Source organism: Cimex lectularius, unplaced genomic scaffold (assembly GCF_000648675.2).
Source record: "Cimex lectularius strain Harlan isolate CLEC.00 unplaced genomic scaffold, Clec_2.1 scaffold100, whole genome shotgun sequence".
NCBI lineage: Eukaryota > Metazoa > Arthropoda > Insecta > Hemiptera > Cimicidae > Cimex > Cimex lectularius.
Genome location: NW_019392663.1, coordinates 1,288,344 through 1,304,591, shown reverse-complemented (window position 1 = coordinate 1,304,591; position 16,248 = coordinate 1,288,344). Strand labels below are relative to the sequence as shown.

The window sequence follows — 16,248 nt, the reverse complement described above, 5'->3', positions numbered from 1 at the left end:
TATGGCAATATTTCCAAAGGAAAAAGTCAGAAGAAATAATAATAATTACAAATCAATTCCTTTTTATTCGTGTGAAAACCAATGTTAAACTTTTTTTGTACAAGCAAATGCTTCTAGTGCAGAACAGAAAAACAAACAACTTACGACGGTCTTTTTTTTCTTATATGCTGCGTTAGTACAGTGTTAACAATTTAGCAATAGTTGCTCACGTACATGAAATATTTACACAAAAAATCTTTTGGAATGCATTTAATTTTTTTTTTAAGATGTACTTTGATCAAGATGCTGCTTTATGATAATGGATTTCAAATTTATCATAGTTTCTAAAAAATTTAATTGGTATGGAAGATAAAATAACTCTCTGCTTTTGTTTCTTTTTTCCCCAATGCTGCTAACATTGCAACAATCTCGCCCTCCTTCCTTGAACAAAATCCTCAAAAAACTTAACCACCATTTTTCGACGTTTTTGTTGGAAAAAAAAATTGACAAACTCGACAGTTCACCGATTAACATGGTGACGGATTTTGGATCCGGCCTTTTCATGAAGACGCCGAGCGAAGATGGTGGAAAGTTCCAATTCCCGCCCAACGATTCTCAGCCCATTTCTGCTCCTTCTTCCGCCCCAACTTTCTCACCATCCAACATCATCAGCTCTGTAGGGTAAGTCACACGATACGTCAATCTCCCTATTTAAATGTTGTGTTTAGAATACTCAGGAATGTGTGAAATATTCTGCCCCTGAGACATTAAAAAGACCTGCATTACATTTATAATACTGATGTTTTATGTTGTGCTACTCAAAAACTGTATTTTCAAATAATTTTGTTTTCATTTTTTTATTTAATTTGCTTCCGCTAAGGATTTTGATTTGAACTTGAACAAAACAGCAAAGATGATCTAAAAAGCTTTATGTCTGCTTATAAATGTGATATTCCATTAGCACAGAAACCACTGCCTCCCAGTTTTAAATTAGTGGGACATCAGAGGAGCACAAATTAAAAATGTATATTATTTTGGTACATGCCAGTGTTTCTAATTATGTTCTAGCACCTATGGTTGTCAAAAATGTTGCATGCCTTTTTTTATTACATTATTTTTTTAATTATTGTGGTTTTTATGTTAAGTAGATCTTTAGCATTGGTGTTTTTTTAGTCTAGGCAATATGTAATAAAAATCTTTCCTTTTTAATGCTGTTCCAGGAAGTAAAGATTTATTTATAAATCAATGTATTATTGTTTTTTAATCGATTTCTAAATGTTTTTAGGCGATCCTCAGTTGGGACATACATGAAGCCAAAATTGGATTACCGAAGCATGGTTTCGGTTGAAGACATGCCCGAACTTTTTGTATCTTTCGATAGTGAGTATTTAACAGTGTATTCGTTAATTTTTCCTTCTCGTTAGTCTTAAAAAATCATCAGAACAATTCCATTGGTCAATTCTATTCTTTCCCTGTCTTATCTTCAATTATACGTCTTATACAATCATATATGACAAACTTTTTTGATAAAAAACAGAATTATTTACATTTCATGGACACGTGAAATTGTAAACGACTTACACATAAACATCAGCACTGGCTGTGTAGTGTGTTTAAATGTTAGATTTAGACACTAGAATGTAGTATAGAAGCCTGTAATTACATTTCGGTTCATACGTATTAGTATTTTTTTATTTATTGTGCTTCTGGTAATTTTTAATATCACAATTTTAATGAGGATGCGATTTTTCTCAGATTATCCAAAAATAAACCTAATTTTTACGATTAAACTTTATATTAAAAAAATCTTCTTGTGTCTATTTTAGGCTGGGGATATCAGGGCCGTGGTCAGTCAGCAGTGAATATTTAACAATTGCCAAGCTTTCAGCATATATTGGAGCCTCAGGACTAAGATTGATTTCTAAATTCACTAGTTTTCGAGGTCTGCTTGACCAATTAATATATTTCAATTAATTAAGGTTTTTAGTTGAGATAAAAAAGTCATTGGCACGTGCAGGATTCGAACACACAACTTTCGGCTAGATACGCCGCTACTCAACCACTTGAGCTATTGTGACTTCAAGCTTATCCCAACTAAAAACCTTAATTAATTGAAAGATATTAATTGGTCAAGCGGACCACAAAAACTAGTGAATTTAATAAGTTGAAATGAAGTATCCTAAAGCTCTCCATGGCCATTTCATTTGTCGCCGAAAATCAAATAGATTAAACAACATTTGAAAATGGCAAAAAGAGGGAAAATTCGAATGGTTGTAGGTTGAGATGGAGAGTTGGTGTCCGAGAAGATCGAAGTCACAATAGTTCAATTGGTAGAGCAGCTTTTTTATCTCAACTAAAAACCTTAATTAATTGATTTCTAAGTTACAATAAGGACAATCTTTAATCAATGGATTAAGAGTATTTGTACGTATTTTGGTGACAATAAAATTACACCTCCGAAAGTAAAGAAGGCATACAAATTCTTTCATGCTCGGGCTAATAATTGTCCTTGTTGTAATTTATAAATCAACATTATTTTATAGTCCTGATTTAGGTCAAATATAGGGTGAAAGCTTGGCAATTGCACTACTCATCCTAAATTTGGGGATGGTTAGGGGATGGTTTCATGTAAATTATTTTTTTTTTAAATTATTTTTTCATGTAAATTATTCTTAGGGGACACCAGTCCCAGAATAAAGTTATTTTTCTTCTTCTTAAATTTGCAATTTGCTGGTCAAAAACATCAATGTTGTGTCTATTCTAATGTTTAAAATGAAAGTTGGAATTAGATCATTTTCAATTATTTGGTTCTACCTTAAATAGTATAAATTTATGGCTAGATTATTTCACAAAGATGAGTAATTGAAATTTTTGTAATCGTGCCTGTATTTGATCTGACTGGCAAAGATGAGGATCAAAGCCAAATTAATATCATCCTTCTACAAAAGGGATACCTTGTTGAGAATTTTTATCTTCTGATCAAACTGTATGTTGAAGATCAAAAGATTTTAAGTATAATTGGGTTATAACATCTCAGATTGAAATTTACAAATAAAGTTTGAAAACTAACATTTCACACTTTTAGGGCAGGCACAAGCCACTTTTTGCTCTGTGACCATTTTCTCTCTGTCACTCTCCTGTTTATTTGGCTTCAATGATTCTCGCTAAGCAACTGTTTCTTGAACAGGGGTGACAAATTTATAGTTTTGAGCAAATCAACTAATTATTAAAAATGGATTTGTTGGCAACAGCATATGTTTCTATTTTTATTACCATCGAACAGTTACTTCACATTTCTGTTTCTTCCTCCTTATTTTTTTTCTTTATGAGGGTTCACAACATCAGAGGTCACATAAACCCTCAAGGTGCCGGTGTTTTTGAAAAAAGCCCATTTGTAAGTGTCGGGTTTGAATGCAGGGATGCTGGATTCGAACCCAGGACCACCTTACAGTGATGAGTGCCATGTCAACGCCTAAACCGTTGCGGCCACCGACGCCCCCTCCTCCTTATTCCATAATCAAATGGGGTTAACTTTGAATATGCCCATGTTGTGTAGATGTTTGCTCAGATGCCAGTGACCGGTTGGTGGTCCTAACACTCCTCTGAGTCTGGCCCTCTCCAATTGCAGCAGTGAATTTGCCAGTCTTGGTGAGGATTGTTTTAGCATGACTTTGTCTAGCGCCTTGTCCTACTGGAGATATGTATCTTTCTTTTTAGATTTTTGGGGGTATTGGATAAGGATTTTAAATTCCTCCAATGTGACCTATAAAGATCCATTACTATGAAAGTGCTCTTTTTCTTATAAGCCTCAGCGCTTTCTTTGGTACCTCTTCAAGAACCTCTTTAGGTGTAATAATTGCTTTAATAGAGTGGCCATACTGTAACGGGACTAAGAAAATTTGTAACTACAGGCACATGACAACTTGCATGGTTAAATGCACTTTTAGCATATTTGCAATCGAGTGGTGGATTTTCCTTAGTTCTCTTGATGTTAGCCTCAAATTCTGTGATAAGTGCTCTGCAGAATTTTGCTTGAACTATTTTGCAAAATACTTTACCTCAATGGCCTGTCCCATGGTAAAACCAAAATCTTTCTTCATTAATTGTTCCCAGATAGTCAGAAATACTTTCTTCTCTCCATAACAATTTTTTTAGATTAACAATTGAATACATATTTAAAGTTTTGGATATAATACTAGACACATTTCCACTTTGGGTATTTATATTGCATCGTCCATGTTCTCATCCCTCGCTACTCAATTTTTATAAACTTGTGTATAATAATCAAGGACAAAATAGTCTCAAAAGAGAGAGATGAAACTCAGCATCTAAAAACGTTGTCCATCTACACACTTACTATTTAAACGACGGGTAGAGAGAATTTGCCCTAACTAAAAAGTTCCCCTGCAGTCATGTTCTCTACACTGATATTGCATAATCTTCACAGGAGGAACAAAATAGTCAAGCAAGTACATGCCTACCCTTAGTCAAATAGTATCGGTATTATTAATTATTTTGCCCTCTGAGAAAAATCCACCTACTATCTAATTTATAAGAGAACTCTTTCTTTTTTCAATTTCAACAAAATTGGCAATCTCAGATGAAAGAGGCAGAAATAAATATTCAAAATTTTCCTTTCCCCTTTGTCAATCGCCAAATTATCAAGTTTTAAGTCAAAAATTTGTATACTTAATTCTAAAGCACAGCTTAAGTGAAATAATGCTTATTGATCAGTGTCGTACTTGTTTAATTATGCTTTGCAAATTGTTTGGAATATTTGTCACTATAAAATATTAAGCTCATTACCCTGCTTGTTCTTAATTTATTTGCATTTTTAATTGTTTGATTTTACTTTATTTCTTAAGTATTAACAATTTAAACTGCTTTTTTTAGACTCTGAGATTGACAATTTTAGTTTGCTGTCTATAGATTTTCAAGAAGGAATGAATAATAGTTTACTTTCTATTTAAAATATATACTGATTTTTTTCATGAAAAAAGTTTTAAATTAATTCAAAATAAATTTCTGCATGATTTAAATTTTTTTTGAACAGTAGTACTTTTCCTAGTATATCTATCACTAAATAAACTCATGTCTTCTTTTGTTTCTAACTGGAAGCACTTTAAAGTTCACCACCAGTGAACCTTGAACACCACCACCTCCAACTCTCCATTTTTACAATGCATTTTATTTTTAAAAGTCACTCCTGTAACTTATGCCAAATATTTGTCCCATTAGCTGAGATGGGAGGTGAAGCGAAACCGTATTTGTTTGTAAAAAGAAAAGAGAGTAAATACAGTTACTATATGAAAATAATTAGGTGAGACTAACGAAGGTCGTGTTTTGTTTGTTGTATTTGCCTTACGGTGACGTAGTTCATGCACCACTATTCCCGCAACTCGAAGACCTGGGTATGTTTGAAAAGAAAAAATGAAATCAAGAAATAACACTTAAAAAAAGCATGCTGCCTTGGTGGAAACGCAACTGTTTTATTTTCTCCCTTTTGTGCTTTCATGTCTTACTGTTTTCTTCGCTTCCCTTCAATGTAGCAATACTTTTTCCACTCTTTAAACCTTTTGTTTTCTCAAATTCTTTTTACTCCTTACCTTTGTCTTGTCTCAAAGGCACAATAAAAAAAAAATCACTTTTGAATCTTTTCATTTATTTTCTTTGTGTTTCAAACAAAAGTGTATGTTATAAAATATTTGTGATCTTTTGCTTTGAGTTGTTTTGAAAAAGACCTGTTAAGAACCAGTTATAGCTTCTGACCTTTTACTCACTTTATTATTCAAAATTAGTGTGCAAATGTTAACCTTGATCTTGAATGAGGAACAAAGTTAAGGCGTACATGTTCACGTTAATATCCACTTATAATGAAACATATAAAAATAATAATATATTTTTACTATAAATGTAACAAATAAATTATTAGTTTTTTGACTTAAGCATCGAAAATTTGTTTTTTATGCATCTGAGACTTGTTGAGCTCAAGAACTTCCAAGAACCGAGTCCATTATTGATTGAATTACTTCTCAAGTCTCTATTAAGCCAGCTCAAGGGAGCATCCTTGGCCCAGACTTTTTCGCTGTACACAATTCACACTACTTTCTCCAGTGAAAAATTTCTATGAATTGAACTTAGAATTAAAATATATGACAATAAAAACATGTAAAGTTAAGTTCCTGTACTGTTATGAACCCATGAGGAAATTAGTGTATTTTATGGATTAATAGCGGTACTTTAGGCACTACATACTGAAAAATAATCTAGAGGACTGAAAAAATAAGAAGTAAACCTCTCGTTTAACTTATTTTTATGTACTTGGATAACATTTGATAATAAACTACATCTCAACATTGTCTCATTAATTCATTAATTTATTTAATGTACATACATATGTACAGAATTGAGCTTATGACTTCTGACAAGGTTTTGGCAGTCTGGGATCAGACCTTGGTTTTATCCATCTCATTATTTAACTTAGGCTACAGGGCCAATCAACTACTACTGCATTTTTTAATAAAACTCTCACTCATTAAATGCATTCTTTATTATTTACCACTCACTCAATTGGGTTGGTGGAGTAGTCCTTTATTTCTTCATCACCCTGTACATATATCATATAAATTGAGGGTCATGGGTACTCAATATTTTATCATCAGACCTGTGACATATACACGAAATGGAACAAAAACAGGTACATATACAATAATATTATGTATTTGTATACAATCAAACAACCTTGTTTCTTCCAAAAATCGGAACAGGACCCAAATACTCGCTGCTGTACTGAAGCACAATTCTCATACTGCCTCCTTAATCTCACAGCCAGTTGGTTTATTAACGCAACAACGATTAAAATTGAACAAGGAGAACAAAATGATAATATGCAAGACAATTGCAGAGTTGCAAAGCTCAAGGCCCGACCAGATAGGGTTGCGATCTTTTCTTTCCAAATTATCCATTTTATATCCAAAATAGTAGAATACACGATATATTTACAGAAAATTTCTTATCACTCAACCCCTATTCATATTTAGTCCAATACCTCCTGGCACTTACGGTAAACATCTCTGCAATAATGAGTAAAGCACAACACAAGAAGTTTTGCCACTGGAGAACTAATTTACAAATGTCCCATAATAAAATATTATTATTGTTATATAGCTGTGATTGTACTTACATGATACAGTAAACAGACTACAGTTGAATATTGAAAACAAAAAGTCCACGTTTCACACTGTATTTGGGCTTTGTTTTACTTCATTTAATTCAATTTTTCATGGGTGTTCAAGTCTTGTACCCTCTATCTTTTAATTTTAACAAAAGGTTTGTCTGAAAGATTTGCAGAATGTGATTGCACTGATGAATGGGATGAGATTAAGAAATTTTTTTTGGTTTTACAAAATGTCACTACTTCAACAATAATACACTAGTAGAGTGTTTCTCCCGTTTATGTTGCATGTTTTCTGTAATAGTTACATAAAGATAGCTTTTTTTAGCACTCCATTTCTCTACTCAGACAATTTTGAATGACACATGCATCAACTCTGCATCGCCTCAGATGTTTTTTTATTTTTTCCCCCGAAACTCTGCCTGTTTCTTTGATACATTGCATTCAATGAAGTATGGATGAAACCCGGTCGATTCGTTAGTACACAGTAAAATTGTTTGTTTCTAGAATTGATTCCGAGGCCGGCTAGGTCTTGTGAGGATCCTCCATTATACTTGAGACTGAGGATGGGAAAGCCAAAGGACAAAAAAATCCCGAAGAGTTCAGCGATAATGTCCTACGGGAAGAAACGCATGAGGCCTGAGTACTGGTTCAGCGTACCAAGAGAGAAGTAAGAAGTTCTTTAATATTTGTAATTAATAATTTTTGAAAAAAAATTACGATTTGATCCGTAATTTAGAGTTGATGAGCTGTACAAGTTCTTGACAACATGGGCAGGGCATTTGTATGGCGAACTGGACGAGGAAGAGGTTGCGGCCAGGGGTTTCGAGCTTGTTGACTCAGACACCGAGTTATTCGAGCCTGATGATACCAACGGAGGAGAGCGTCGAGCGAGCGATGCCGATTTGGCGAACCTCACCAAAGAAAGCTGGGAGGTAAGCGTCGCACATGCAAATAACTATTTTAAAACACAAACTTCTTTTCCTAGACACAAAGAGCATCTTGTTTATTACTGACAAACACACGAGAGAACCATTAAATATTTTTATAACATTTATGCTTGTATTTGGGTATTGAAGAAAGGGGATGTGTAAACAGGTGCTGAAGGCGAGATACGCCAAGTTCTCCACATTAGTGAAGACCCAAGCGACTTTCCCTTCGACCGATTCTCAAGCCGATAACGAGGTGCCTAATTTCCCCTGCAAGCACTCTCCTCCTTTCTCTTTAAATTCGATTAGTTGTTATATTTTTCTCTAGTGAGTAAATTCTTAAAAAGAGATAAACGAGGAGGTGTTTTGTAGTGGTGTGAGTGTTGTAGACCCCATAGATAGTGTCCAATGAAAAACTGGGCATAGATTAGGATCATGTTGTCTCAGCACATAGTTTTATAAATTTAATTCTATATAATAGCCAATTTGCACCTATTTCAAATGTAGTTGAATGTTTAAATTAGTTTCACTGTTGCTTTAGATGTGTCTGTCCTGTTTATACTACAAACAGATTCTCTATCTATTTATGAAAGTTATCTTGCTTTTTTTTGCAAAAAAAAAATTAAAACTACAAGAAAAATTAATTAAATTTCAGTTTTTTAATTAGAAATAAAATTTAACAATAAAGTAAAAATATAATTTAAAAAAAGGCAATATAATTTTCTTAATTTCTACCTTTCTGAACTATATTTAACTGATTAAAAAAAAAAAACTTTTTCCATCTCCATATCTTCTTCACTTAACTTAGTATCAATCTTATTAATTGTAGCTTTGAATTTTCACACACACTGCTGGTCAAAAAAATTTAACTAGCAAACAGTAGTACTGTTACGCACGACATTGTAAACGGCGATTTTCATATACGTATGAAAAACAACGGCAAGAATAATGCTATTTTAAATGATGGAACACATTTATAGTGGGTTTTGAACCGTTCGGCCACAGTTATATTTAACTAGATGGGGTTTCTCTCCCACTGTCAAATAATCGTAGTTATTCTGAGAGTTAATTATTTGGTAAGTTCTAAATTGCACAATAGAATTTATTTATTAATTTTGGGTTTTTAATCAGCAAAATTTACACACATGTGTTTATACTTAATAAAACACATTAAGAAAATTTTATTTAGTATTTTTGACTTATAAAGACATATTTACTTTATAAACCAGCATTTTTTTAAAAATAATTTGTCTATTTTATTTTTATTAACAACATTTTATTTAAGTCTTGTAATTTAGGTCTTCTTTTTCTTTTTTCCTACGTGTTTTTTATTGATGATAATCTTTATTGTGTTGTTTTAAAGACCAAAATTTCAGTTGTAGTTTAGCTTAAAAGCAATACAACAAATGTATATTTTTTACTCTTCTTTTTCGGTTGTGAACTTTTTATATTTCTTAGGTTTCTTTTCAGGAACTAGACAACCATCAAACTCATTTTCTTTTTATTGATATTGATTTTGGGGGCATCAGCCTTCCCTCATCAATCTCGTGCATTTCCAAAAATAAAGCAACTGATGAAGGGAGGCTGAAGGACTTGAAATCGATATCAATAAAAAGAAAATGAGTTTGATGGTTGTCTAGTTCCTGAAAAGAAACACAAGAAACACAATAAATTGTTTTTCTTAATAATGCTGAAAACAAAGAAATTATTAACAATTTAGTATCCTTAAACTTTTAATTGCTTCATACAAAAGTAATTTTAAAAAATAGTAGTTTTGAAACTTGAATTCCAAAATTTTTAGAAATAATAATTCTAATTTTTTTGTTTATACTAAATATATAAAATTTGACTCTTTGCTTTGTAAAACTACTGGAAACCATAAAGTGAAAAACTTTTGCCTTGTAAATGCGGTACATTCAACCTTATATGGACTAATTGCTTTAGAACCTATGTTTCAATATGTCCACAAGTCAAAGTGAAAGGTTGATCTCGGTATTTTCCCCTTCCATTATTACCAGGATTCTTAAAATGTGAATTAAAATATTCACTTGAAAAAAAAAAAGAAAAAAAAAGAGGCAGGACTTAAAATTGGGCCAGTGTGGGGGCTTGGATGTTGTAAGAGGTCTTGTGTAGTAGAGAGTGTTGTAGTACAGGCATATGATAATTGGAAGGCAGCCTCTTAGTTTGGTGCAAGTTGTCAGACCAGTTTCCTTCCCCAGTGTAGAATTCCTCACTGTCTCGCTTTTATGACATTGTAACCATATTATCCTCTTTGCCTTTTTTTTTTCTTTTCCTCCCCCTTTTATAATGCCAGTTGACATCCCGGAACGGTTATTATTGGACTGGTGAACATCAAATTTGCTAGGTGAAGGTCGAAACATGCCTACAATTATCTGTCCTCTCACTACAATTGTGGATTGAGAAACTTCTCATTTTGTTTTTTTACCTTCAAAAGTGATTTGAAAAGTGCGTATTGACAGTTTGGTATGATTTTGTGATTGAGAAGTTGTGATTCGAAGACTCTTTTCATCATGGACGGGGTTGTCACTCTGGGCAAAACAATTGTCGATGTCGTAAGTTTTATTTCTAATCAATTGCATATAATATCAAATTAAGTTTTTTTTTTACAAAACATCATTTGTATCGATTAAATTAATAAAATCATACCAATTATTCAATTAGTAATAAAATAACATTTAACAACTATGATTTTGTGATCGATTTGAACAATTTATCAACAGTAATGCTATTTAAAAAAAAGTCCAAAGAAAACTTCTCTAAACAAATATCAGTTCGTATGAGTAATATTTATTAATCAAAAATTATATTAACTTTAGTAATTAAATAGACTTTTAAAAGAGAATGATTTGAAAAGATCAAATATTCTCTTAAAATCCTGCTTGTTAAGTAAATAAAACTATATAGAAAATACATCTACCATATTTTGGATTGAAGAATGAATAAAATATAATAATATTATTTTAAAAAAATAATGAACCTCAAAAATATTAAAAGTAATGAAGAGCAAGTTATAAAAGGTTTATCACTATTGATTGGTTTTTATTATCAGCAATCTCATTTTTAATATTGTGAATTGTGTCAACTTGATAACTTGTATTGTCGGCCCTGATCTTGACTTTCAGCCACCCACTGGCTTTATTGACTGACAACTGAAAAGGCCGGGCTTCGTTTTATTTCTTCGCCCTGTGTGTATTGTTGATCGTGTCATGCTGTCAATCTTTCCAAGCCGTCTTTATCGACTAATCGCACCAACCAGGAAGAGAAAAGGGTTATGTTTTCACACTCAAGTTTGACAGATTGGCTTATAAATCTATTTCAAAACACAAAATGCAAAATGTATGCGTATTTGGATTTATTCACTCGAAATAGTGACTCGGGGGCAAAATTAAGAAAGATCTTTTTACAATTTACCCAAGGCCTTCACTTTCTAATGGCATGAATCAAGACCCTAGCGAATCTGATTTGTTTCGGTTTTGATTTGTTTTTTAAAAAAGTTAGTGCCTATCAGGTAGAATAAAATAAAAAAGGTTTAGTTTTCATTTAAAAACTGTGAAAGCCACTCGTAAGTAATGTTGATAAATCTTTTCCAACATAAAACCTTGCATAAATATTCAATATCAATACAATAACTGATACTTTTTTTTAATCTATTGTAACAATATATAATCTTTTGAATTTTGATTTGTTGCTGTTTAACATTGATCAACAAGTTAGATATATTTCTAGTTATAATATAAATTATCTAGATATGTATTATTATCATATTATCAGCCTTTAAGATTATAATTTTGTATTTGAAAAGTCAGGGATAAGGCCAAATTGAAAAGAAAGAAAAGGTTACAGATCTTTCGAGGAATGACAATATATTCCCTGAATGGTTGTCGAAGGAACTGGTACTCATCTTTTATAAATATATTAGCCTTATCCTTGATTGTTTTAATACCAAGTCATTCTGTAAATTACGTAAAATACTGCTTTTAAAATACACCAAAATAAGAAAATGAATTTTCTGGAAGTTAAAAATCTGCTGACTAATTTAGAATGGAGATTAGCAAGTTTATGTGTCACTCAGGGATTCTAGAGTGTGAAAAAAAATTTAATCGATTGAATTGAATTATATCGATAACATGGGTCAAAGAGCATATAAAAATATAAGCAAATTTGAAATATAATAAGGGAGAATTCAAATTTGACATTTGGTTGTAGAATCCCTTCTTGTTGAGTTGGTAAACTTTTTTATTTATAAAGATGGACATTTAAATGAAATAAATTGACTTTAGGGTGTACATAAACTTGGAAAAACAAAGCCAGGTTTGACCAAATTGCTATTAATTGGCATTAATCACTGTCTGCAATAAATATTTAGGGTTCATTTATTGATTAAGTCGGTAAGAATATTTAAAAACTCTGTTTTTTTGGTATGCTTTCTAATAGTAAAATAGTTTCATTTAATACATTGAGAATATTACACTACTTGATTTATTTTTATAAGAATATTTGAGAGTATAAGACCTCAGATTTATTAGCACAGGTTATATGTGATTTAAATGTCATACTGTTAAATCATCAAGAAAAAATTCAGATATCCTGATACATAAAATCATGCGACGGTCTTCCAAATTGAACTTCTTTAAAAAAAAATTAATTCCCGGAAGAATTTTACATGATGTTATCCTCAATTCATAAATTATTTATTGTGCTTTTTTTCAGACATATTGATCATTTGATTACTGTAATATCTTAGTTGTCGTTCAGTATTTTATCGGAGTGTATTCTCTTCAGCATACTCCCAAGTTGGAGTCTGTAACTAACCATCCCTAACCGGTCTGTGACCGGCCTCCAACAGGATGCTGAATACAAACCCGGTCAGAAATTCAAGCTACAAAGAGAATAAATTTGTGTTTTCTGGGTTCTCTATTTGCAACCCTACATTGATCGATATATATATATATAATTAAAACAATTTATGTTCATGTAATTCTTAAGTAAGTCCAAACAAAGAACTCCTGATCTTCTCAGTTTGGGAAATCAGTCCTCAATGTATGTTAGGGCTTTAGAAAAATATAAATTAATCGAATAATAATTCAAATTATTTTTGGCGGTTAAAATTTTTTTTTAAATTGGGGTTTCTTGACTCCTCCGAAATAATTAGGTAACACAGTCTGCTGCTTTGCACCGGACACGCATCCGTTTCCGTTGCAGCCTGCAGGATCGAATCTTGGGCGTGGCCGCTTTTTGGCATTTGGTAACACTTAATTGCCGGCCCCTCCGATAAAAAATCACAAATTTCGCCACACTTCAACACGCCCAGGTCGTATGTGCTCGATTAATTATGAGAAACGTGTCAGGAAATAGTTTGATACCTACTTGAGATAGTAATCGAAGAAATGTTAAATGTGCGGCTTAATATCTTCCATAGATTTTTCAAATAAGTACCCAGGATCAGACGATTTTTAAGTAGTTAGGTATGTTGTACATTTGGCCATTTTGGTCAAAAGGTCAAATATTACAATTTCTCTCCGTAAAAACGATTATACATGATACCACGCAGGTTCATTTTTCTAAAGCATAAAAAATTTGAACAAAAGCAGAAGACTTGGTAAAAAAGAGCTTTGTCAGATCGATAGAGTCAACAGGTTGTGGTTGTGTATGGTGACAGGCATCGACCGTATATGGGCGATACGTGTCATACCAAGGACAGACGAGAATAGGTGGCCCGAAGCAATTATCAATAAGCTGGCAACAGGCTCTCTGGTCAATAGAAAAGAGAAGGCAGATCAATAGAATAACTTTTTTCTTTTAACACTTCTTCTGTACCGTTAAGAATTCATACCTTGCATTGTAACCGAACTATTGGTAATTTTTAAGGGCCAGAAAGTTAATTGCTCGTAAATACAAAAACACCATTACAAAACTAAAACATAGCTACAAAAAAGACGTACAGATATACTCGCATGAATTATTAAAAACACATAAGTACCAAAATTTCTGAAAGAGACATAAAAAGTCATGGAAGTACATACACAAAGATGCAAACGGGGAAACGTGTGCGGAAACAAAAGAGTAAGAGTGTGTGATACATAAATAGATAGATAGATAGAAGAGAGATAGATAGGTAGGTGGTAGCTAGAGAGAGAGAGAGGGAGAGAGAGAGAGAGAGAGAGAGAGAGAGAGAGAGAGAGAGAGAAAGATGAAGAGAGAAACTGAGATGGGAGTGAATGCGTGAGTGAGAGATAGAGAGAGGGAGGTGAAACAAACAGAGAGAGAGAGAGAGAGAGAGAGAGAGAACTTCTTTCCTACCTCTTTGAACAATTATTTATGTTCAAAATGGCGAACTCGTACACGACTAATGATATATAACATGAGGGAAGAATAATGTATATGTACCTCAAAAAATATCCATGAATCAATTTTTTGAAGGGTTAACATTCAATGAAAAAAGTGCTCTTTCCAGCCTTTAATTCTTTACCTCTATGTGAGTTTTGCTCGTTGCCTGAAACCCAATCAAAACGACGAAAATAAATATGAAAAGCTGACTAAAAATTATAAAATTATATTTGTCCAATATATTCATAGATTATTAGATTTTTTTCTGTAGCTGCTTGCGAACGAAGTGAGTGGAACTCTTTTCCTTACTACTACTTTCTTTTCATTTATTTCAGTTATACCACAATTTATTTCGGTAACTAAGATTGATAAATGTTTTATTTCTGAAAGAGACATAAAAAGTCATGGAAGTACATACACAAAGATGCAAACGGGGAAACGTGTGCGGAAACAAAAGAGTAAGAATGTGTGATACATAAATAGATAGATAGATAGGTAGGTAGCTAGAGAGAGAGAGAGAGAGAGAGAGAGAGAGAGAGAGAGAGAGAGAGAAATAGAGATGGGAGTGAATGCGTAAGTGAGAGATAGAGAGAGTGAGAGGAAGAGAGAGTGAGAGAAAGTATTAAAGAGAGAGAGAGAGAGAGAGAGAGAGAGAGAGAGCAATAAAGAGAGAAACAGAGATGGGAGTGAGTGCGTGAATGAGAGAGAGAGATGAAACGGAATCGAAAAAATACATCTGTAAACACACATGTACAATCAAAGTCATAACCAAACAGATATTAAAGCAATCAATAAATAAACCCAAAAGAAAAACATGCACATATAAAAAAAATCATATTAATTTAAAAACAAACATCTTGTTCAATTTGCAGAACAAATATTAAAGATCAATAATGTGTCCTCATTATGAATTGTATTTATCAAACTTATATAAGAGCTTTTTTTGCATGCAAATTTAAAATAGACAGGTCTGGAAAGAAATGTTTAATATTTTACAAAGATTATTTTGAAGGACAAAAGGCTTGAGATTGATTGCATTTTTTATGTGTGGTGTTTAGTGACCGTTAGTTAATGATTACTTGGAGTTCGTGAGATGCAGTCTGGTATGACGTAGGCTTTAGAAAAACATTTTCTTTATCGTGCCAACGTTTCGGTCTTTATTGAGATCATCTTTTTTTATTACTTCATCCTTCTTATTGAAGATGATCCCAATAAAGATAAAGAGAATGTTTTCTAAAACCTACGTCACACCAGACCGCTTCTCACGATGTACAAATGTAGGTGTTGTTTCTACTCACCATATGAAACAAAAACTTCCTACAAACCCCTGTCCAAATCTCGACGGTAAAGAAGTAATTTCAGGTTTTGGGTGTTTTTTAATTTTTCGACTTAGGTCCACTAAATTGCTTATAAACTCCAGAATTACTGACTATAGAAAATCTGGTTTGTGCCACCTGAAAGAACGTAAAATTTACTTTAAGGCAACCTATTTACATTGCAGCATTGATGAAAAAATTCAGAAAAACAAAAATGTTGAAATTTGAATTTTTTTTAAATGTTGGATTGGTAACTATTAATAACTACAAACTCCTGGAGCTTTGCAAATCCCCTCAAAAGTTCTCCATTCAATTAGCTTCCAGCGGTATAGCCAACTTTTTTGGATTGCGCTTCTGGAAGGGCCAAAAATTTTGGATTTTGTTGAAAGAAACTGGTGTCAAATATTGACCGAAACTTACATATCAACCGATGATTGTTACCCCTTGAGTTAATTTCTCCGAAAAGACATACACAGTGTAAACACCATGAAAATGGTAAACT

At 32.6% G+C, this 16,248-nt stretch overlaps 1 protein-coding gene across 13 annotated transcripts in view; it reads left to right on the top strand.

Annotated features, from left to right (window-relative positions):
• The window catches only part of LOC106663561 (TLD domain-containing protein 2), a 357,519-nt gene that overhangs the window by 266,345 nt on the left and 74,926 nt on the right, over nt 1-16,248 (top strand). For 10 of the 13 annotated variants that reach the window (XM_024224943.1, XM_024224946.1, XM_024224941.1 and 7 more), the window contains 4 exons: nt 499-660; nt 1,265-1,359; nt 7,661-7,823; nt 7,893-8,088. In XM_024224943.1, the coding sequence (XP_024080711.1) occupies nt 499-660; nt 1,265-1,359; nt 7,661-7,823; nt 7,893-8,088 (616 nt within the window). Of the gene's footprint in view, nt 1-498; nt 661-1,264; nt 1,360-7,660; nt 7,824-7,892; nt 8,089-9,063; nt 9,159-10,294; nt 10,656-16,248 lie in introns of those variants that run through there. The other 3 variants (XM_014388463.2, XM_014388477.2, XM_014388478.2) reach the window with 3 other exon arrangements.